At 44.6% G+C, this 24745-nt stretch overlaps 1 protein-coding gene across 1 annotated transcript in view; it reads right to left on the bottom strand.

The window, feature by feature from the left end:
* Positions 1 to 3400: 3400 nt before the first annotated feature.
* Positions 3401 to 24745, bottom strand: part of LOC145358353 (carboxyl-terminal PDZ ligand of neuronal nitric oxide synthase protein) — a 116546-nt gene continuing 95201 nt past the window's right edge. The window contains exons 7-11 of the mRNA XM_080212310.1: positions 24585 to 24724; positions 20609 to 20770; positions 14418 to 14583; positions 11833 to 12175; positions 3401 to 5448 (exon numbers count right to left, since the gene is read on the bottom strand). Of these exons, the coding sequence (XP_080068436.1) occupies positions 4860 to 5448; positions 11833 to 12175; positions 14418 to 14583; positions 20609 to 20770; positions 24585 to 24724 (1400 nt within the window). The 3' untranslated portion in view covers positions 3401 to 4859. The remainder of the gene's footprint in view (positions 5449 to 11832; positions 12176 to 14417; positions 14584 to 20608; positions 20771 to 24584; positions 24725 to 24745) is intronic.

Raw genomic sequence — 24745 nt, 5'->3', positions numbered from 1 at the left:
TACTCCCCGCAGTAGAAAGCTATTTTATTCGTAAAGATAAATCTAAGTTAATGTAAGTGATACAGAATTTTAAAAGAAAAGGATTAGCCAGTAATTTGAGTTGAGATGCTAAGGATTAAAAGGAGTAATCTGCACTAATTACAAATTGAAAGTTTTAAAATGGAATGGGAAGTGGTTAATTCAAGACAACCTGCCAAATGGCCTCTTTCACTGCCAGAGAATTGAATGAAGCATGTTGTGACTTTGTGCGATATTGTAAAATCGGTGCTAGCGAGTTGGCAGCCTGTTTGGCATCACTCATGAATTTTATTTCCATCGATTAATGCCCATTCTCCACTCTGGCACAGCATCAGAATCCACCCTCATGATGCTCGGCTCAGCACGAGTTCAAACCAGCTACAAATTTCTAATCCTTAAAAGGTGAGTTAAAGCTGGGAAAGATTGCTGTGCCTGAGCTAACCTATCCAGCTCCAGCAAGATACAACAACCAGCAACTTCAGGTGAAACAAACCTTATCTGATGTCTGTCAAAGTAAGTTGAAACCACTGGGGCCAAACTTCTTTAACCTGTTAAAACAATCCCACTAAAATGAAGACCTTTTAATCTAGTACAGTGAGTAGATACAATAATTTCCGTTTATCCAGGCAACAAATTTATTGTGCCAGCTATCTTCTCTTTTTGTAAATCTGATTTCCCCCCCTCCCCCCCCCCCAAAGAAACCTCGACTATCTCTATAAAATCGTTCTGCAGGGATACGGTCAAAAATGACTTTCTAGGTCGAATCAATTCCGAGTGAGATTATTTCAATCTGTGCGGCGGTCTGTGGCTTGACAGGATTATCGCAATATGCTCCATGCCTGCCTTTGTGAGATAGCTTTTCTTGGAACACTTCAGCCTTCAGCAGAAGCTCAGCACAGTTGAACGGGCCCCGGATGCGGATCTGTGGAAAACATCAAAGGGCTGCCTGCATTTCACAGGTTTACAGCTTTATCTCTGCTATCAGCCATTTAAATGACATGGTTATCAGCCAGTGGGTATCAGGAAGGATCATTCCCATTTCTACACCATTGCTATCCACAGTTCAAACTATAGTTCAGCTGCATATCAAGAGTAATAATTGGCAAGTCAGCAACAACAACTATTGAGTTGGATCAGGGTGGAGGTGCAGATGGCAACTGAAGTTGGGTGTCTCCCATTCAGGTCAAGTGCCAACTGCAAGGGTTGTGACGGACCCCACCCCCAACACACTCTCCATGTAAATTTGTAGGGGCAGGTTTACGAAGCAGCCTCGTTCCAGCAGGTAGGGAGGGTGTGGGGCATAGGGAAGCCAGTGCAATGGGAAAGGGAGAAAATACTTCAAAGGCGGGGTTTCAGTTGTAAAGAACATCAAATGTTGCAGGCCACCAATTTAAAAGTATTTTTGTCTATCCTCCAACAGGCAATCATTTCCAACTGAGTGAAAATCGACATTTGGTTGCCCCGTACGCCACGCAACAGGCGTGATGTATTCCTCCTCAGATTCACATGTGGCTTTTCCACCTGCTCGCTACATCACTGCAACAAAAACTTCTCTTTCTAGCATTTTTAACGTAATGAAAGGTCCCAGGAGCATTACAAATCAAAATATTTAGGCTATGGATAACTGGGGTGATGAGGTATTCACTGGGCCTGATTTTACCATCGCGTTGCACCCACTTACAGGCACAAAAACTTGGTAAAGTCGGGCATGAGATGGGTAGCGTGATTGGCACCTCCGCGCCGGTTTCCCCTTCACCAAGGCCCGAAAATGGCTGCAATCAGGATCCCTCCCAAAACGGGTGCGACAGCCATTTAAATGCATTTAAATTGACTTAATGGGCTGCACACCCAACTTTACTGGCACTTCCCCTGTACCACCACGTTCACCCGTCCAGATTCAGCATGAAACAGACATGCTCCATATAAGTCTGATTTGGGCGCTTCATCAGTGAGGGTTAGTGAGGAGGTAAGTGCCTCGCGTCCGACAGCTCTCTCTTTGAAATCAGTGGGGGTGAAAGGGGGTCCACTGCCACTCTGCATGTGATCAGTGCCAGTGAAAGGCGGGGGGGGGGGGTCTGCTGCCACTCTGCCTGGGATCAGTGGGGGTGACAGGGGTGGAGGGGTCCGTGAATGGTCTGGGTGGCAGGTGGGTGGGGTGATAAGGGGGTCAGTAATGTTGTGGGAGTGGGGCAATGTCAATGGGGGCCAGGGGGAGGTATTATCCGGCCTGGGAGGGATGCAGCAGAGGAGAGACGTTCTATTTTTCTTTGCGCGTGCGCAGTTGGAGGCGCCAATCGGAGCTGCAGGGTTTCGGGCGCGTTAAACCCAGCCAACAGGCTTGTGCAATCACTGATATTTCTCAGGCAGTGTCCCTATGGGGGCACCTGAGAACGGGTCTAAAAGTCGGATCTGAAGCACTCCCAATTTCAAGTCCGCCCAGCACTTAGAATCAAAATGGTAAAATAGAGCCCACTGTGTGGATAATCGCACCCACAAAGCTATTTATCCAGGATGCTAAAGTGCATGCCAAGTCAGAGAGTAAATGTCACCAACTCCCATCACAACAAGATGATTCAGGTGAGGGGGTTGAGCTATGAGGAGAGGCTGAATAAACTAGGCTTGTACTCGTTAGAGTTTAGAAGAATGAGGGGAGATCTCATTGAGACGTATAAGATGATGAATGGGATGGATAGGATAGAGGTGGAGAGACTCTTCCCGCTCAAAAAAGACAGTAGGACTAGGGGGCACAGCCTCAAGATAAAGGGGGAGCAGTTTAGAACGGAGTTGAGGAGGAACTTCTTCACTCAAAGGGTGGTGAATCTCTGGAATTCTCTGCCCGTTGAAGTGGTGGAGGCTGCCTCACTAAATATTTTTAAGACGCGGGTTGATGGGTTTTTGATAAGAGAGGGGATTAAGGGTTATGGGGAGAGGGCGGGAAAGTGGAACTGAGCCACGACAGATCAGCCATGATCTTATTGAATGGCGGGGCAGGCTCGAAGGGCTAGATGGCCTACTCCTGCTCCTATTTCTTATGTTCTTATTTTACTGAATTGTGGAGGTTGAGAGGGTGGTGGGAAGAGTGAATTTGTGTTGGCACTGTCCAAACCCCTCTGTTGCCAGTGGAGCTACGGCAGTGGTAACTTAGCATAGGCACAACTGTTTTGGTCCAACTCTTCCAACTTTCAAATATCAAGCCCGATTTTAACTCTGTGCCAGTGGGTAGGTTTCAAATGGGTTAAAATTGGGTCCAGGGTGTTTGTAGTCCTATTCTTCTCACTCCATGCTTGGCCCACTGTCAAAAGTGGCAGGTTTCAATGTAGAACACAGATCCTAAGGCCCAAAGAGGAGTTTATTCTCCCATTACAGGCTATCCACTCTCAGATTCAAAATCAGACAAAGCAAAGTGCAGGAGGAAACATTCATTATTTGCATAGTCTTAAAGCACAGGACAAATAGCCCAGCAGCAAGTGGGGGAGGAAATGTATCATCTGATGGGTGAAAGACAGAAGCAACTCAAAAACGATACAATTACTGACCATCCAAAGCAAGAACAGTCACAAAATTTCTGATCCAAATCAGCAATGTAAGACACAAAAACGTTTTACTCCAGACAGGTAGTGTATTCAAAGTTAGTTACATTATTATAAAATATAAAACTGATTCAATGTAAAGATTGCAATTTTATATATATTTATATTGCTTTCCTAGTCAGCCATTCAGTAAATGGCAGTGAAGTTACATCTGCTGATTTCATTACTTCTTCTTCCATCTGTACAGTGAACAATGAAAATTTTCTAAAACACGATACCTGCCTCAGCAATGGTATCACTTTCATTGGAAAAGCACCCAAAGAAAATGTGGAATTCATCAGCTTTCCCTCTCATGTTTTGTCTGTTTGTGGCCTGCTCATTTCATAGGTAGTACCTTTCAGATGTATATGTGTGTGTGTGTGTGTGTGTGTGTGTGTGCATGAGCATGTGAAGTGGATGATGTGAGTAACATGTGCAGTACACTCCAGGTTGCGCTGGGGGGCCTCATGTGGATGCAACTCACCCCCACATCCTTCAGAGACTGTACTTTTGGTAACCTTTCAAAGTTGAACAATAGTTGGATTTACTCTGCATTGAAAAAGGAGACATTTGAGCTCAGGTACCTCAGACACAGTAAGGTTGCAAGATGTGTGGCACAGTGGTTAGCACCGCTGCTTCACAGGGCCAGGGACCTGGGTTCGATTCCCAGCTTTGGTCACTGTCTGTGTAGAGTTTGCACATTCTCCCCTTGGGTTTCCTCTGGGTGCTCCAGTTTCTCCCCATAGTCTGAAAGGTGTGCTGGTTAGGTGCACTGACCCAAACAGGTGCTGGAATGTGTGACTAGGGGAATTTCATAGTAGCTTTATTGCAATGTTAATGTAAGCCTTACTTGTGACCAATAAATACACTTTAAAAAAAATTGTAAAGATACTTTATTTCCCCTATTTCCTGATAATTACATGCCCGGAAAATGTGTGTACTGCTCATAGCACATTCCCATGATGCTTTTGAAATTTATGTAGCCCATCTACAAGTTGAACCCAACGCAACTTGGAATTGTACATAGCTGGCTTGAATTCAACCCTGACTACCAATGATCTCCAATACATTTAGTATTCAAACTCCAGTTCTCTTACTGGGCATTTGATAGACAAATCAGCCTTCAGTAATCATGGAAGTATTAAGAAAGGCTTTCCAGAGCTTGAGACTCTTTCTACAGCTCGAGGTCAGCTGTTCTTGAAAGATGTAAGAGTATAACTGCAGATCACTGAAGATGAACAGAAAATATTCCTGTAACAACGAACAACAGCTTCAGCCAGAAGTTAGACGATTTAAGTTTTGATCTTCTGTTTCCTCCATTGAGGCTCTTGGATGTTCCCTTGAGTCTTCAGCATCATTGTACAACAACTCATCCTCTGAGAAACTGATGTGAAGGCAGGTTTCATTAACTGGTGGGGAAAAGGGTGGGGTGCCCATGGCATAGTCTCCAACATCACAGTTGCTGCCTCGACCGTGCACTGGGAAATTTGCAAGGGGTGTCGTTGTCCAAGGCTGGTTTCCACAATTTCCAGGAGCTGTGTTTACAGTTCTGTTTTTCTCACTTGACTCTTCATCGAGGATCGAAGTGGGAGGTTTGGCTGCAAAATGGAAATCTTCAGGTGAAGGCCCAGTCATTCGCACCTCTGTGGACAGTCCAGCATCAGCCTCAAAGACAGACGCAGCAAAAGTACAGGAGGAAACATCTGTAAAACTTGATGCATGTGAACTCTGCAGCAGGCTGTTCATGACCACTTGCTCAATGCCTGGCGAGGTTGTCTCAGTCGCTATCAGGAGTGACCTGGTCGAGCGCTTCCTCATGATGGGCGGTGGGGGGTTTAAGCGAGGTATGGCCTGATTAAACCTTGAACAAAGAAGAGAGACAATTCAAACAAGACTCTTTCTGATCATATTCCACTCACTCCTAAATTGTCCAACAGCCATGAAACTGCAGCAACCAGCAGATAGTTTCTTATTAAAAACAGTGATTCGAAGATAATGATGGCTGTGTAAAATAGTCAGCTTGCCAGATTTGATTGTCCAATTGCAATTAAATGTCTCAATAGATTACTCAAAGCATTGTCTGTAAATGGATCTTTATAGTAGTGGCCCTGTCATTCCAATGAAAGCTTTTGACTGCTAGACATGATAATAGTCTGCAATTTAGCTAATTTTATGACTTACTGCGCAACATGAAAAGAAACGTTACATAAAACAAACTGCTGGATGACGGCCACGTTTCAAACCTTATCCATTTAGGCTGGGAGATGGGGAGCCAATAGCAATTTTAAAGAATTTTCAAATCCATCACAATCTTTAAAAAATAGGCTTTCAATTTAACCAAGAACAATAAGGGGAGATGGAAGCAAAGCGCAGACTATAAATAAATTCATTGTGATTGAATTGTTTTCCTAACAAATTTAGTACCATACTCAGCAAAAAAAGGAATATCAACGGCAAATATCTGAAGGGCAGATATGAAGTTGGGCCTGTGTGTAAGGTGTTGAGGAGTGACAGGGCCAATGTGAGCAGGCATTAGTGAGAGATCTGGACCACTAAGATTGCTGGGCATCACTCCTGCCTAAACCCAGTGGGAATGACAAGGTGGAAGACACATCCTCACAAGCAGAAATCACGTGATTAAAATGGCAGCAGGTGTGAACTCATTGGGAATGCCTGATCACCATTTTAACCACATTCTCACTGCTCGTCAATGGGCAGGGTTCTGATACACCCTCTATTGTCATTGCAGATATTTAACAAAATCACGTGGGAAGAAATGCTTCATTTCAGCACTGGAAGAGCTGGACGTGGCAGTCCGATGGCAACGTTACAAACTGGTGAAGTTCCAGTCACCCCGAGTGTGAAACAGTCGACCCCTCAGGTCTCTGATCAGGGGCTAAATGGATCTGGTCATTTGCAATGTTGTTTTAGCTATGGTTAAAGATTTGAGCCAGTGGGTATGCCAGAGCAGTGTCTGCATGTAAATTTACACTAGCATAACCATTGGTGTAACAGCTGTGTAAAATTCACGTAAGATGGGCACAATCTTGTGCAGCTCAGTTTAGTCTTCAAGAGGATTGTTGATTGTGCACATTTCCAGCAGCAAGCTAGGAAGAGCTGTTTAAAGAGAGAACAGTATTAGGGCTCATTCACTCACTTGACTCTCATCAGGCTTCATCACAACTCTCATCAATCTTTCTCTCATACAATTGAAAAGGGCGAACCACTGGAACATTCATTCAAACAAGGCGGCTGGGCACGGCACCCAGTCAGGGAAGAACACTAAATTTTACGAGCGCAGACCTCCAGGTTCTGCTGGAGGAATCACAAATTGCTGGGATTCTGTACCAATAATCCTAGGGAGAGATGACAACTGCACTGAGCACCAACTGTCTCACCTTCCCTAGACTAGAGAACAGAGCCTCAGGAAGTTCAATCACCTCATTAGGAGAGGCAAGGTAATAGGCTGGAGGGGGAATACCCATCTTTCAACATCTCACACTGAATACGGTATCATGAATGCACAGAGTGTAAAAGATGGATCCCATGCTGATGAGAACATCACCCTTATCAACAGCTATTTGGAGGGGAACGCAGCAGAAACAATTCAGGGCAGAAGATCAGCAGAAAGGGCTTTTCACTGCTTCCAAAATTAATGTAGAATCACAGCACTATTACAGAACAGTAGGAGGCCATTTGGCCTAATGTACTTGTCCCAGGTCTCCGAATGAGCAATGCATCCAACGTCATTCCCCCACCTTCTTCCCAAGATCTTCTTTGTCAGATAAGAATCCAGTCCTCTCTTGAATTATCTGATTGAACCTACTCCTACCACACTCACAGACAACGCACTCCAGATCTTAACCACTCACTGCATGAAGAAGTTTTTCCTCACATCTCCATTACTACTTTTATCAATTACCTTAAATCTATTCCCACTCATTGTAGTGCCATTAACCAGCGGGAACAATTTCTTCCTATCTACCCCATCCAGAGCCTTTGTGATTTTGAATGCCTTTATCAAATCTCCTCTCAACCTTCTCTAGCGTAAAAGAGAAAATGCCTCTGTCTACATCAACATTGACAAAGTAGAAATGTTTGAGAGCTTCAAGTTTTTAGGGTTGCAGATCACCAACAACCTGTCTTGGTCCCCCCATGCCAACACTATTGTTAAGAAAGCCCACCAATGCCTTTACTTTCTCAGAAGACGAAGGAAGTTTGGCATGTCAACAATGACTCTCACCAACTTATACAAGTGCACCATAGAAAGCATTCTTTCTGGTTGTATCACAGCTTGGTAAAGCTCCTGCTCTGTCCAAGACCGCAAGAAACTACAAAAGGTCGTGAATGTAGCCCAATTGATCACACAAACCAGTCTCTCATCCATCGACTCTGTCTACACTTCCCGCTGCCTCCGCAAAGCAGCCAGCATAATTAAGGACCCCATGCATCCCAGATATTTACTCTTCCACTTCTTCTGTCGGGAAAAAGTTGCAAAAGTCTGAGGTCACGTACCAACCAACTCAAAACTGCTCCTTCCTTCTGCTGCTGTCAGACTTTTGCATGGACCTACCTTGCATTAAGTTGCTCTTTCTCTACACCCTAGCTATGACTGTAACACAACATTCTGTACTCTCTCCTTTCCTCCTCTATCAATGGTATGTTTTGTCTGTATAGCGAGCAAAAAACGATACTTTTCACTGTATGTTAACACGTGACAATAATAAATCAAAGCAAAATCAATTTGCCTCTGAGGAAAACAGTCTCAACTTCCCCAATCTATCTACGTAACTGAAGTTCCTCAACCCAGATCCATTCTCATGCATCTTTTCTGCACTCCCGAATGTTTCAAATCTTTATTGAAACGTGGCACTCAGAACTGAATACAATCCTCCAGTTTAGGCAGACCCATTCTTTTGCACAAATTTAACAGAATCTCTTTGCTCCTCTACTCAATGCCCCTTTAAATAGAGTAAGAAGTCTCATAACACCAGGTTAAATTCCAATAGGTTTATTTGGAATCATGAGCTTTTGCAGCGCTGCTCCTTCATCAGGTGAGTAGGGTGCAGCAGCATTCCGAAGGCTCGTGATTCCAAATAAATCTGTTGGGCTTTAACTTCTTACCATGCTCACCCCAGTCCAGCATCTCCACATCATTAAATAGAGCTTAGGGAACTATATTTATTAACTTTATTAACTGCTCTCTCAATCTGGTCTGCTACCTCCAATGATTTAAGTACACATACACAAGATCCTCCCTCCTGCATCCCCTTCAGAATTGTACCCTTTACTTTATATTGTCACTTTGTGTTCTTCCTACCAAAATTAATAATTTGATATGCCTCTGCATCAGATTTCATCAGTTTGACTATACACTGGGAATACACTGAAACCAGAGGAAATTCACCTTTCTCAGAAAGTTTCATTCAACTTGAAACAACAATGCTAGTAAATGCCAGAGGTGAGGCTAATACCACAGCTTTCTTGGTGAAACTTGATGAATCGGAGTAGACAAATTCCATCCCTGATGGAAAAGACCACAATGCCTGCTCTGGACGTTCTGCTCCTGATCCAAATAGTCTGGCTAAAAAGCCCTCGTACGTGGACTTTAGGTGTGACAAAATTGTATTTGATTGTGCTATTCCCCCAGTCAATCGATGGGAAAATAGTCAATGCATTAGACACACACGAGAGAAAACAATCACCTTAACAGTCATCAGAGGAGACCATAAGTAGGCGACTCGTAAAGGTGGGGGTAACTAAAGTGGGGGGATTTATTTTGGAAACCCCTCTTCACTCTGCTGGAGCACTGAATAACCCTGGGCAACCAAAAGGGTGTAGTCACCTGATGACAAATCTGAGCTGGCAACGTGTCTGAGGTTTAGGTCATTCATAGATTGCTAAGAACCTACAGTATTCTCTCTTTCTTTTAACTATAATTCCATATTGAGAATGGCCCATTCACTGCAGTTCAAAAGAAGATTACATTGAGAGTTCTTCCAATGACACTTCTTTGAAAGCTGAGTGGGCACAGTTCATTTTTCAAGTTCATCTCATTTCCACAAAGTTGATGAGCTGTATTTAGGATCACTCACAGCTCTTCATCTCAAATGCAGTTTTCCAATGACCGTGATTAGATCTGTGATCAGAATCCCTGCACCAGATGCCTGGTTGTCTGGAGAGAAATGCTTAACCTGCTCAACGGTGAGACCTGACAATTTCACATCCAACTTTATTAGTGAAAAGAAACGTGTCGCTTTGTAACGTAGATCAAAATGGGTAACTATCACAGTGATGGCTCAATGTTCATAAGTTCACAAGATATAGGAGCAGAATTAGGCTATTCGGCCCATCGAGTCCGCTCTGCCATTCGATCATGGCTGATATGCTCCTCATCCCCATTTTTCTGCCTTCTCCCCTTAACCTTTCACCCCATTATCAATTAAAAATCTGTCTAACTCCTCCTTAAATTTACTCTCTGTCCCAGCATTCACCACACTTTGGGGTAGTGAATTCCACAGATTCATAACCCTTTGGGAGAAGGAGTTTCTCCTCAACTCTGTTTTAAATTTGCTACCCCTTATCCTAAGATTATGACCTCTCATCCTGGAATGCCCCACATGAGGAAGCATTCATTCCATGTCCACTTTATCCATATCTTTTATCATCTCGTATACCTCAATTTGATCTCCTCTCATTCTTCTAAGTTCCAGAGAGTATAGGCCTAAACTATTCAATCTCTCTTCATAAAATAAATCCCTCATCACTGGAATCTAGTGAACCTCCTCTGAATTGCCTCTAATGCCGCTACATCATTCCTCAAATAAGGGGACCAAAACTGTGCACAATACTCCAGGTGTGGCCTCACCAATGCCTTGTACAGTTGCAACAATACTTTCTTATCTTTATATTCTATTTCTTTAGCTATAAATGCCAACATTCGATTCTTTATTGTATGCTGTAGCTGCATTCTAGTTTTCTGTTGCCAAAGATACCAGTTGATTTCAATAAGGTCTCGGTCAAATCAGGCCTGAACCTGCACTGAAAGCAGATTTATCTAAACTCTCCACAGCTTTGTGCACAGTGTAGGATATGAGGAGTCCTGGGCTGTGCTGAGTTGCCTGATCACAGCCAAGTCAGTTACAGTGGACTTCAGCATCAGAAACAGAAAATGCTGGAAAATCTCAGCAGGTCCGACAGCATCTCTGGACAGAGAATAGAGCCAAAGTTTCAGGTCAGGATGACCCTTTGTTTTCTTCAACGTGACTTCATCATCCTCAGGCCAATGGAACAGCAGAAAGTCTTTGCATTCTGATCATTGTCTAAGCACATTTATGTGTGCACACTGACATCGGGCAAGGATGGAAATAGCTTGCACTGTAATAAAACAACTCCACAGGGTGTCGCAGGAAGATAGCTGACTTGGGTGAGAGGTACTGGCTGGCAGACTGTTGTCCTTCCTCCGAACCATGGAACCTGACCTTAGCAGCAGTCAGCATCTTCCACACAAGAGGAAGTCGGGGTGAAAACAGAATATGTGCTTATTTCTTAAAATATTAGAAAGCAAGCTAAAATTTAGAAAACAGTATATTTTTGGAGTGGTATTTTAGAATCATAGAAATCTACAGTGCAGAAGGAGGTCACTTGGCCCATTGAATCTGCACCAACTCTTGGACAGAGCATCCTATCCAGGCCCTATCCCGTAACCCCATGTGTTGGTCCCACTAACCTCCCTTAGACACACTTTGGACACTAAGAGGCAATTTAGCATGGCCAATCCACCTAACCTACACACTTTTGGAGTGTGGGAGGAAACTGGGGAGACAAGGGGAGGATGTGCAGATCCCGCACAGTCGCAAGCGGCTGGAGCTGAATCTGGGTTCCTGGCACCGTGAGGCAGCAATGCTAACCAATGTGCCACCTTGCTGCTTTCTGATAGTAAGGCCACGGTGGAGATTCTTCAGTGGATTGCCTTTTGTTTCTTGTTCAGTTATGCTATCATCAGGCAAGCAGAACGAACACAAAGGCGTGGAAAATATTTTATCTCTGAGGTGAGAGAGTGAGCACAGCCCACGTTTCTCTGTGAAGGACATGGAGCGAAGGAGGTGTTAAAACACCAGGAAACTAACCTCCCCCAGCTCACGTGTCTACTCCAACTGAGAGGGGACAGTATAGTGTGAAAGATAAGATAGTAGGGTTGTTGGGAGCATATAGTTAAACAGAGTAACAATACATTTAACTCTACCTTTCAGTCTTTGCTTCCAAGCCCAGGTCATCCATTTGAAATTCAGCTACAAGCTTTCCCCTAGCAGGAGTTTTTTCACTGCTCTCCAAGCCTTCAATCCTTCTACTTGCCTCTTTCTTCCCATTCATCGTCCAGCAGTTGCTATTTTCCTGGTTCTCCTTGCCCAAGTTCATGAGATTTTTGAAAGACTGACCGTGGTCATGGCAAGTCTGTGTGCTTGGTCCCCAAGAAGCAGGAGGAACTTTTCCAGGAGTTGAGGTGGAAGGTCCATTCATTAACAGATCATGGTGATGAAGACTCAATAATGAAATTTGTTCCGAAATTGAACTCAAACCTGGATCAGCTGAGGATTTTTAAAGAAGAGATAAAACACATGGTTTGTAGGCTTCAACATGCTTAAGGCTAGAGTCCATCTATGGTAACCCACTTTGGAACAGACTTGAAGTGATTTTATGTACAAATGATCCCCATACACAATAATTAGTTATCACTATATCTTACTGATATTAGGGGACACAACATTTGGAACTAATGAAGTGATGTCCTCCCAACAAGAGTTTTAGATTGTACCAGGAGACAGAAGAACACACTGGAAGTCTTTATTCTGCAACAGACATGGTACATGGTAGGTTATATGGACTCTATAACCTACAGTAATTGCTAGTGGATACAATACGACTACACTCACCTCACTCCTGGATTTTAGGCTTTTATCACATATTATTAGCTGCTGTCCTTGCCAATTGGATCATTGGGAATTAATCAATCTACAACCTGTAGTTATGAAGTGACGGTTAGTTTAAGGAAGTGAGCTACAATTGTTTTAAAGTATTTAATGCTTCGCTTCTACTATGGTTTTGACATTCAATGTATATCTGCCAATTTATGCAAAAAAGAGGGAATTTTAATCAAATAAATGGGTAAGTTTGGGTCAGGTGGTGGTAGGGTAGTTAAAATCTGTAGAAACTCCCAACACCAATGAGCCCATGTGCGGCCAAAATGAAAACAGGAAGGTGGGTGACTGACTGATGACTTTGAAGCGGTGGGATGACAATTTAGATATATTGTTATTCAATTTTTTGACTGTAACAGTGAACGGTGGGCTTTCTGAGGCTTGGGAAACAACATTGCACCCATTTGAGAGCTGCCCAATCATGGTAGTAACTGCCTGCTAGCTCCAGCATGCCTGCCTGGCTAACCCTGTGACCTGGCATCTCTCCCCCCACCCAAGACTTTCTCTATGAGGCCTCTGACTTCCCTGTGTCCCCTCCCTCCCCCACCCCGACTCCAATTCCTACCTCCTCTCCCATTCTCAGGCCTCCAATTCACCACTAACCTTCTCTAATGGAGCCTCCACACTCCCTCCACCTCCATATCCCAGAATCAGCAGCACCCCCACAGACATCGATCCCCCACTCCACACCGTGCTCCACACCGTGCATCCCACCGCACCTCCCCCCTCTTCCAATCCCTGTATCAGTCTCTTTTGCCCAGTGAAGTCTGACCCTGGTCTTGCAGCTGTCATTGGCCTGCTCCCACCTACCCTGACCAGACGGCTAGTCTGTCTGTCACACTCTGCAATTGCACACCCTGCAATTGTGATCAATGGGAGAGGGAGGGGGGCGATGGGGGTTGGCCATGGGGGTGGCTGGGGGGAGGGAGGGGGCCCCGCTGCCACTCTGCATTGTGATCGGTGGCGGGGAAGGGAGGGGGGAATGGCCTGGGTGGGGAATAGGGAGTCAAAGGGCCAATTGGTCCAGGGGGGCGGTCGCAGGGTTAATTGGTCCAGGTGGTTGGAGATTGCAATAGGCCGCAGGCCCCCATGGTAGCTGGCCAGATTGAGGCCACAGAAGCTGTCTGAAAACTGAGAGGCTGAGTGACAGGCCTCTGCTGCTTTCAGAGCAGAGGGACGATGCATGCGTAATTGTGTCCTCTGCTTCTCTCAGCCAGCTTTTGAGTGATTTACGATCTGAACCCTCCCCCTCTGGGCGAGAAACGGATTTTGAAGTTTTCTTTTCACTTCAAGTGCATGAGATCACAGATTGGGACGCCCAAAAAACTGATCAGAAACTCTCCCGTTTTCACATTTGTCCTGGACTGAGAATTTCTTTGCAAAGATTGCCCCCGGTATCTAAAATTACCTATAATTCCATCATGCTTGCTCCAACTTATGGGATGGACATTGAGTTACTGAAAGTATATATTTGTTTAGTGAATGACAAACTTGCACATCAATAAACCTTCCATCGGAAGTCGCACCCTCCAGAATGGGACTCTGTGGTACTTGATGGGTGATGGGGATTCAGATACTGTGGAGCATTTATTGATTAATGAGATAACTTTACCAAGTCTGAATTGAAAAGAAATTGGCCTGGGTTATGATCATTATTATGCAATACCACAGAACAAAATGGCTGTTGTGTTTGGTACATTACAACAATGATGACATTGCAAAAAAACTTCTTCGGTTGTAAAACACTATAGGGATATTCTGAGGTCACAAAAGGCACTATTTAAAGGCAAGTCTTTATTTTTCTTCATAGTCGGGCAACATGGACTTGCTGAGTCTCTGCAATGCTCCTTACCGGTTGGCTGTGCACACATTCTGTTTTCCAGATCCTTCAGCTGCTTGACTAAGAGGGACACATGCTGCAGGAGGTCCCTGTTCTGTAGCATCAGCTGGTGAACACGTGCCTGGGACTCGATCCTAGCTGCAGTCTCAGCTGACAGCTGGTCTTTCAACAGATGCACCTGACACAATAGAAGGATCGATCTCTGTAATTTGCGTTTGTACTCAGTGAGGTAACTGCAGCCCCCCCCCCGCCCCCCCCACTCCATCCCATCACCCCGCCACCTGCACGGATTGATGGTACCATAAACAAGCTCACAGCTCAGTGAATAGCTGAAAGTTATTTTTAGATTTCAAGCACTTGCATTCGAGCTTGGTCGAGTACATTCATTGTGCTGTTGTAATACAACAAAGCATCTAATCAAACGCTAGCTGACGTTCAAAGCCAAATAAGGACAATGATGCTTGGTAAACATCACTGGATATTCTGAGTAATGTTGAATGTAGTGAACTGTGTTTCCTCTCTCAGATACTCAAGCATTAGAATCATCACAATGTATTCTCGACTTGGTGAGATAGCTTGAACATAAATCCATTACTGCAAACCTGTTGTTTAGTCCCAGTTATGTGTCATGAATGATTTGTTGTTAATACAGACTTGAACCTGTCCTAAAACACAGTTCACTTGCTCTGTAATAGGCATTTGAATCAAGTGATGGGATTTCAGCTTTGAATTCATGCCAGTGTTTATGCTTCTGTTAAATTTATGGTGGGGCCACTGTATCCTTGTGATTGGTTGCTCAAGATGTTGACGTTGTTCTGGTCAATCAGTTTGCTGCAGGTTTCCTGCTCTCTGGAAATCACTGAGTCCTGGTTTCTGTCTCCATCCCCCGTACAACCAGGTATTCAGCCCATCGAGTTTGCACCGACTCTCCAAAACAGCATCCCTCCTCCCCACCCTATCCCCGTGACCCAAAACATTTACCACGGCCAATCCCCCTAACCTACACATCTTTGAATTTTGAAGGAAACTTGAGCGCCCGGAGGAAACCCATATGGACACGGGAAGAATGTGCAAACTCCAGTCACCCAAAGCCAGAACTGAACCCAGGGTACCTGGTGCCTTGAGGCAAACAGTAACTAGTAGTTCACTTTCAATGACCTATTAATTACAGCTGTCTCTATTAGGATACAAATGCTTAGAGTATTCAGGTGACATTCATCTGCTATTTAACGCTTAAAACCACATACTTTAAAGGATTAATGTTATGATTCCAGTACAGACCAAGAACTTTAAAAAAGGTATTTAAAAAAAATTAAATTGGAAAAAGAAATTAAAAAAGAATTTCCAGTGACTAACTGGAAGGATCAAACAACAGGGTTTCAAGTTTTAAGGCTTTTGCTGTGACAAACTAGGCTTGTACTCGTTAGAGTTCAGAAGAATGAGGGGAGATCTCATTGAGACGTATAAGATGATGAATGGGATGGATAGGATAGAGGTGGAGAGACTCTTCCCGCTCAAAAAAGACAGTAGGACTAGGGGGCACAGCCTCAAGATAAAGGGGGGGCGGTTTAGAACAGAGTTGAGGAGGAACTTCTTCACTCAAAGGGTGGTGAATCTCTGGAATTCTCTGCCCGTTGAAGTGGTGGAGGCTGCCTCGGTAAATATTTTTAAGACGCGGGTTGATGGGTTTTTGATAAGAGAGGGGATTAAGGGTTATGGGGAGAGGGCGGGAAAGTGGAACTGAGCCACGACAGATCAGCCATGATCTTATTGAATGGCGGGGCAGGCTCGAAGGGCTAGATGGCCTACTCCTGCTCCTATTTCTTATGTTCTTATGTTCTTAAACAAAAAACATTGATTAAACACTAATTTTGTAGGCAACTTCAACACTAAACTATAGAAAAGTTTCCACCTTTAACTTTTAATATAGCTAAAACTTTTCTGCCTTAGTAATACTTTAAACTGTCGCTCAATGAACACTTATTCTTACAGAACCAGTCCAAATCTATTTTCTGGTCCTGATCGCCAGTTGCCTTTTTACTTCCTTGGTTGGGTAGCTTCTAATCCTAAAACTGATTTTCATAGTGAGGGTTACCCAGGAGATTTCTCCTTTTAGCCAAAGCCAGACAGATCTTCCAGCCTTTGTTAAAAACCTCATGTATTTGGTCTTTTAATCTAAATGTGAATGCCCACTTACCTTTAACATGGTGAACAATAAAGACAGTATTTTTTTTGCTTCAGATGGAGGACTAACTGCCTCACTCTCTCTGCCCTCTCTCAGATTCTTGCAGACTGATTTGTCAATGAGGTTCAGGGATATCTTAAAAAAACATGCAACCTGACATCACAATGCCTTTCTACTGACTTTTCCTTCCCAATGCCCATCCCCATTTCAGTGTAAATCACATGGATCTTGTACTCAGGTAAAAATGCTAATTAGTGATCCACAAATCCATTCTGCCTTGAAGTTAAATAGACATCTTAAACTATATCTTTTTCTAAAACCCTACATGCCTGACAGCTTTCTGTGAGATCTGGTGACCTTCAGTCCATCCACAGCCAACAGGTGCTCTTGCCATTGGCCTGAACTGTCTACTCCAGTCTACTGCAGGAATCATGGGGGCAGGACCGAGAATTCAATGGACAAGCCAAAATCCATTGACCTCAGATGGGAATCTCCAGTGACTAGGAAATCCTGTCCGTTATCTACAGGTGTGAATACCTTGCATCTTCTTCCCAGTAAATCGACATGAGCTATCCTTTAACCTTTAACAATCAAGTTACCCCAGCTTGTTGATCAGGCCACATCCAAAGCAAGCCACATGATTCGCTTCATTCCACTATTTTACCTTAAAGAGAAAGTCCCAAAACTTAACAACCTTACGAGCTTCATATCCGTGATTGGGTGGCACAGTGATTAGCAGCGCTGCTTCACAGCTGCAGGAACCTTGGTTCAATTCCAGCCTCGGGTTACTGTCCGAGTGGAATTTGCACATTCTCCCCGTGTCTGTGTGTGTTTCCTCCGGGTGCTCCGGTTTCCTCCCACAGTCCAAAGATGTGTGGGTTAGGTTGATTGGCCATGCTAAATTGCCACTTGATGTCAAGGGAATTAGCGGGTTAAATATATGGGGTTACACCCATATATTTATACTCCACATATTTAACCTGCTAATTCCCTTGACATCAAGTGGCAATTTCGCATGGCCAATCAACCTAACCCGCACATCTTTGGAGTGTGGGAGGAAACCAGAGGGCCTGGGTGGGTTTGTTGTCGGTGCAGACTCAATGGGCTGAATGGCCTCCTTCTGCACTGTAGAGATTCTATGACTGTAAAATAAATGAAATTGACAGAGCAATATCAACTGGATATCAAATATCTAATAGATGGAGCATTCTATGGTAACATTACAACATAACTAATGGGTTAAAGGTACCAGCAATAACCATGAAAGTAAAACCCATCTCAAATATTATCAATTTCAACTCCCTCCTAGATGTCTCACTGCTTTACAAAGTAATCATTAACTTGGGATTATTATTTCTTGCTGTTGGTAATTTTGTGAGCAGCCCATCATAATATGATCAGAGCTGTCCTGCTGTGCTCATTTTAAAATTGTAAAGATAGAATTTTTGATGGATTCTTTATCACACAGACAAGGACGTCTGTCTGCTCCGCGGAGATTAGTCATTCGCTCAATAAAATGGTTGCTTATTGCAGTTGTCTCGAGCCCTTTCATGACCAATGAAGAGAACGTTATGACCTGGGCTCTCAGTAAATTTCTGCTGGGAAAATCAAAGATGCTTTCTTCCTCTCCATTGATGTTACAATGGTACAAACTGTTCTTTCTGCTTTTTTCAAGCTTCAAGCAGACCATTCTACGTGTTTTGCTCCTCCCTACCACACCCTGTGCTGAGATTAAAGCTTCTTTTACCATCTCTATTCATTACCAGAATCTCAATCGCTCCTCCTTTGGGCTTTCAAATTTTAGCACCGTTTGGGTTACTGGAGGTTTCCCTTCTACTCTGCTCCAACCTAGGAGGAGTTCCTGATGATTGCCCTTCTCCCTTCAATTACAGTTCTCAGTAAAACAAGGACATCTGCTCCCGGGCACTTTCTGTTGTTAAATGCTGCACCGATTCCAGGAGTGTGCAGGAGCCTCAAGAAGGGAGGGAGGGAGAGAACAGCGAAGGGACAGAGGGAGGAAAGTGAGGGAGAGATCAGAGAAGGGACAGAGGGAGGAAAGTGAGGGAGAGATCAGAGAAGGGACAGAGGGAGGAAAGTGAGGGAGGGAGAAGTGATCAGAGGGTGAGAGGGAGGAAAGTGAGGGAGAGATCAGCAAAGGGACAGAGGGAGGAAAGTGAGGCAGGGAGAAGTGACTAGAGGGAGACAGGGAGGAGAGTGACTAGAGGGAGAGAGAGGAAAATGAGGGAGAGGTCAGTGATGGGACAGAGGGAGGAAAGTGAGGAAGAGCAGTGACAAGAGGGAGAGTGACCAGAGGGAGAGAGGGAGGAGAGTGAGGGGGAGAGGGAGGGAAGTGAGGGAGAGGTCATCAAAGGGATAGAGGGAGAAAAGTGAGGGAGGGAGAAGTGACTAGAGGGAGACAGGGAGGAGAGTGACTAGAGGGAGAGAGAGGAAAATGAGGGAGAGGTCAGTGATGGGACAGAGGGAGGAAAGTGAGGAAGAGCAGTGACAAGAGGGAGAGTGACCAGAGGGAGAGAGGGAGGAAAGTGAGGAAGAATTCAGTGATGGGACAGAGGGAGAAAAGAGAGGGAGGGAGAAGTAACCAGCAGAAGGGAATGAAGGAGAGGCTGTGATCAGAGGGAGATGAGTGAGAATGATCAGAGGAGGAAGAGTGAAAGGCAGAGTAGTGACCAGGAGAGAGGCAGGACAGCATGTCAAATTGGGTGACTGAAGAGTTAAATGTTTCTTTATGAGACAAACGGAGGTAAATCTTTTGCTCACACTGCAGCGTTTGAATCCTCTTTATGATCCATTGAAAGGAACATCAGAGAGGATAGAGCACAGGGTCAGCCTACAGCACCACCTCATGGCAATGTTGTGTCAACACACACCCAGACAATCTACATTGCTCATTACTCAGTGCAATAGCTGGATAAAGATGTGCCACAAAGCTCTTGGTAACTGCCTTCCCTGTACAATTTCTGTGAGGTGGCACTGATATTTACCTGCGAACAGCCACATACAACAGCCATAGCCATCACAGAAAGCATTCTTTCTGGTTATAACACAGCTTGGTATGGCTGCAGCTCTGCCCAAGATCGCCAAACTCTATAAAGAGTCGTGAATGAAGCCTGTCCATCATGCAAACCAGCCTCCCATCCATTGTCTGCACTTCCCGCTGCCTCAGAAATTATGCCAGCATAATTAGGGACACCACACACCCGGACATTCTCTCTTCCACCTTCTTCCGTCGGGAATAAGTTTCAAAAATTTGAGATCACATACCAACCGACTCAAGAACAGTTTCTTCCTTCTGCTGCTGTCAAACTTTTGAATGGACCTACCCTGCATTAAGTTGATCTTTCTCTACACCCTAGCTATGACTGTAACACTACATTCTGCACTCTCTCCTGTCCTTTTCTATGAACGGTGTGCATTGTCTGTAAAGTGCGCAAGAAACAATGCTTTTCACTGTATGTTAATACATGTGACAATAGTAAAATCAAATCAAATCAAATCAAATCACACTGAAACCTAAGTTAAGGTGTGAGTGTAAGAAAGACGATCTCTGTAATACGTCTCCTGTGAGGGGCTGTGTCAGTGTCACTATCTTCTCACCAGTCTGCTAGTACGGCTCAGTCTGTTTGTATTAACACTGCAGAATCTCAGATAAGACAGCGTGGTCCAGTGACTGAATTTCACCAGTGTAAACTGCAGTTTGTGTAATAAGACACTGTCAGTCGGAAGCAGGTGTTAGAATGCTTCACAGAGGATGAGGGACTGAAAAGGTACAGGAAATGAGAAAAACTGAACTGACTGTATACATTTAAAAACCAACTGTACCCAACAATTTACACACATGCATTTCCAAATTCTGAACTTTTAAGCTGCCTGGAGATCTGTTTGAAGTCATGTTTCATAATGTACTTTTTATAGTCTATTCCTGGATAATCATTTCTAATATTTTAAACTTGAGGATCTTCCCTTCACCCACTCCCCTGCCAGGTAACGGGGGACTAACCTGTGCCACAGCCACCTGGGTCTGTTGTTGCTGCTGTAGGAGCTGATGCTGGAGCAGCTGTAGGTGGTGCTGGGATGCCAGCGGGGTTGGGGAGGAGCACTGGCTGCTGGGACATCGTGGCAGCTGGGTTGACGAAGCAAAAGGAGCCCCATTCTCAGAATCCTGGAAAAGGGAACAAGTCAAGGACATTCCAGTTGATGCTATAGATTTCACGCAAAATAAATTAAAAGCAAAACCACCCAAATAAAGTTCACTCTGTCCACCCTCTCCTCATCCTCCCAGGATACGTGCTCTCGGCCATTTTGGCAGCTCATCCTCCTGAGAACCCGAGAGTGCTGTCAGTGTGTTCCTGCAATACTCCCATCAATAGCTTCACAGGAGGCCAATAAGATGTGCAGTGAGCTGTGTAACAGGCTTCTGCAATTAGATTTCAGGTTCTAAGATGAAGAAATGCAGCAGGGTATGCATCAATGGGTCTTCCTGGAATTGTCCCTTTTACAATTAAATTATTCCAGCCAAAAGAACCTTGTCACAGAGAGCCGCTGTGTTGTGTTGTGATGTGGTTCATTAGTGCACTGCCTGAAAGGATGGCAGAGGCAGCTTCACTTGGAACCTTCAAAGGGGAATTGCATACATATCTGCAAAAAGGAAATTGGTTTCTTTAAAACAAAAGTTTTGAATATTTACCTTTGGCTGGCATCAGTGGAAGCTACTGGAGGACCCGGAATGGGGAAGAGCTGGAGGACCCTGAATGGGGAGGGGCCAGAGGACCCTGAATGGGGAGGGGCCAGAGGACCCTGAATGGGGAAGGGCTGGAGGACCCTGAATGGGGAGGGGCCAGAGGACCCTGAATGGGGAAGGGCCGGAGGACCCTGAATGGGGAGGGGCCAGAGGACCTTGAATGGGGAAGGGCCAGAGGACCCTGAATGGGGGAAGACCCTGAATGGGGAGGGGCCGGAGGACCCTGAATGGGGAGGGGCCAGAGGACCCTGAATGGGGAAGGGCTGGAGGACCCTGAATGGGGGAAGACCCTGAATGGGGAGGGGCCGGAGGACCCTGAATGGAGAAGAGCTGAAGATTGGACATGGGACTAATCCCTGCACTAAGTGGGAGCAGGTCACCTCACACTACTGCTACGTTGGTGCATTCTGCACCTTCTCTATGCCCCCAAAATACTGGTGGAATGCATACCAATTTCTACCCCCATGAGTTGAATTCTTGGCAATTATAAATGGGCTTGTGTAATACATGCTGTCGGGGACTTGATCCAATCGATTGATTTTCCTGAGAAATGATCTGCAGGGTTGTTTCCGAGCCCCCTGCCATAGCAATATTCCAGAGTCTATATCTGATTCTTTATAGTATATTAAAATTCTAGAATTCTAAATTGAACATTACTGTCTTATGGGCACATGTACAATATTTGTACAGATACACCACATTAAGGGAGAGAAATATTGATACATTTAATGTAGAAGGTGGGGAGGGGATATAATCCATAATGCACAGTTTCTAAATCCTCACCCATTGAGGTAACTGCACCCAATAGCAGAGATTTGATAATCATAGCACTCCTGTAGCAGCACTGGAATATTAATGCAGGTTCCAAGGACCTGCAATAAACTGTCAGTGAAACCATTACAGCAATAAACTGCACAGACATTATTGATCTATTAGAGTACTAAACAAGTTAATCTCTCTCTAATTAGTATGTGATATACATGGCATACATGATCTCTGGTTCTCTTGTTTGGATAGCTGCAATTGCAACACTTAGGATAAGACGCTCAGCCTGAGACAGGGGAAAGTGTCCACTTGACTGAAGGCCTATCCACTGGCAAAACATTTCACCCTATTCACTATTGGCTGCACTGGAACATAGGACTTAGAGCAGAATGGGCCATTTAGCCTTGTGAGCCTGCTCTGCTATTCAATGAGATAATGGCTGATCTGATTATTGTCTCAACACCACTCTCCTGTTTGCCCCCCGCAACTTCTACCCTTTAACTTCCTTGTCTCTCCAAAACTAACTAACTCAGCCTTGAATACATTCAATGACCCATCCTTTGCTGCTTTCCAAGGAACAGAATTGCACATCATCCTCCAGAGAAAATATTTCTCCTTATCTTCATCTTAAATGGTAGACCGTGTATTCTTAAACTTTGTGCCCTAGTTCTAGTCTCTCCCACAAGTGGAAACATCCTCCTGGTATCCAACCTATCAAGTTCCCCCAGGATCTTCTATGTTTCAATACGATCACCTCTCATTCTCGAAACTCTAACTGGGTATCGGCCCAACCTGTTCAACCTTTCTTCATAATGCAAGCCCTCACCCCAGGAATGAGTCTAGTGAATCACAATCTCCACCGCCTGGAAAGGCAAGGACAGCAGAAGATACCCCAATACTTCCAGGATCTCTTCCATTCTGGCTTGGAAATACATCAGCAATCCTTCATCATTACCAGGTCAATCTTCAGGAACTCTCTACCTACGAGCACTGTGCAAGCACCCACACTGCATCGTTCAAAAAAGAGAGTTATCACCAACTTCTCAGGGCAATTAGAGATGGGCAATAAATGCTGGTCATGCCAGCCAGGCCCACATATGGAAGAAGAGTTTTTAAAAGCAATGGAATGGCTAACTTGTTTAGAAAAGCCTATTCTTTAGTATAGTAATTCACTTGTGATTTCCAGCCCTACTGTCTTCTATGTCCAAACTCCAATGTTGGGATTTTCCAATCCCGTCCCAACCAGAGGGAACAGATCATTTGCTGGTTCTGTCAAACTTTCTGCCCCTCCTGCAATGATTCCTGTGTCAGGCAAGACCAGAAAATGCCACCCCACATCATTAATAACAATCTCGACTACTTATTTATTTAGCTGTCTCTGGAGCTCAAACCCTTCCCTTGCCCATCAAACCCACCCTCAAACTTCCCCCAGCCGTAAGACCCAGTTTCAGTTTCCCTCATATTTCATCTGAGCTCACCTAATTGGGAATGGCTTCAAAGGAGCAAGGTGGCACAGTGGTTAGCACTGCTGCCAGGGACCCGGGTTCAATTCCAGCTTTGAGTGACTGCCTGTGTGCGATTCAGTGAAACTTTAAGATTCAATTCAGTGAAACTTTATGGATGGTCCTCCCCCTCTGTGCAGAATTATATACTGAGGGACCTGGAGACAGGGGAAGGATCAGGCACATGGCTGATAATCAATAAACAAAAACATCAAGGAAAGAAGCTATGTACTATCTGGGCAGCATGGCAGCACAGAGGTTAGCACTGCTGCCTCACAGCACCAGGGACAATCCTGGCCTTGGGTCACTGCCTGTGTGGAGTTTACATATTCTCCCTGTATCTGCATGGGTTTCCTCTGGGTGCTCCAGTTTCCTCCCACAGTCCAAAGATTAGATTGATTGGCCATGCTAAATTGACCCTAGTGTCGGGGGATTAGCAGGGTAAACATGTGGGGTTACCCTAATTGCCCTGAGAAGTTGGTGATAACTCTGTTTCTTGAACGATGCAGTGTGGGTGCTTGCACAGTGCTCGTAGGTAGAAAGTTCCTGAAGATTGACCTGGTAATGACGAAGGATTGCTGATGGATTTCCAAGCCAGAATGGAAGAGATCCTGAAAGTATTGGGGTATCTTCTGCTGTCCTTGCCTTTCCAGGCGGTGGAGATTGTGATTCACTAGACTCATGTGGGGTTACAGGAATGGAGCCTAGGTGGGATTGTGGTCCACGGCAGATTCGATGGACTGAATGGTGGATTTATATATATGTGCTACATAAATCAAATATAGCACAGATACTGTTTCCATCTGTGCTATATTTGATTTCTCCAAACAGTTGATACCATCACATCGGCATCGTGTGTTTGAACTTTTGGTATACGCATGGAGGATAACCTCCAGTTCAGTGTGAATCAAATTGAAAGAAGGAAATAATTATATCCTAAGGATAGTCAGCCTGCTTAATCAAAGTACCTGATCATTTCTTTCTTTACGTGTTTGTGTTGAGTGAATGATTTCCAGTTCAATCCCATTGCACGGTAACTCCCTGGGGCTGTAGGATTCCACATCCTTGTCCATCATCCCATTCTTCTCTGCTCCAGGTAACTGATGGCCTAGTTAAAGAAAGTTAGAAG

Source organism: Carcharhinus amblyrhynchos, chromosome 25 (genome assembly GCF_965287045.1).
Source record: "Carcharhinus amblyrhynchos chromosome 25, sCarAmb.v2.hapA, whole genome shotgun sequence".
NCBI lineage: Eukaryota > Metazoa > Chordata > Chondrichthyes > Carcharhiniformes > Carcharhinidae > Carcharhinus > Carcharhinus amblyrhynchos.
Note: the sequence above shows the minus strand (reverse complement) of the source record. Positions and strands in the feature narration are given on the sequence as shown.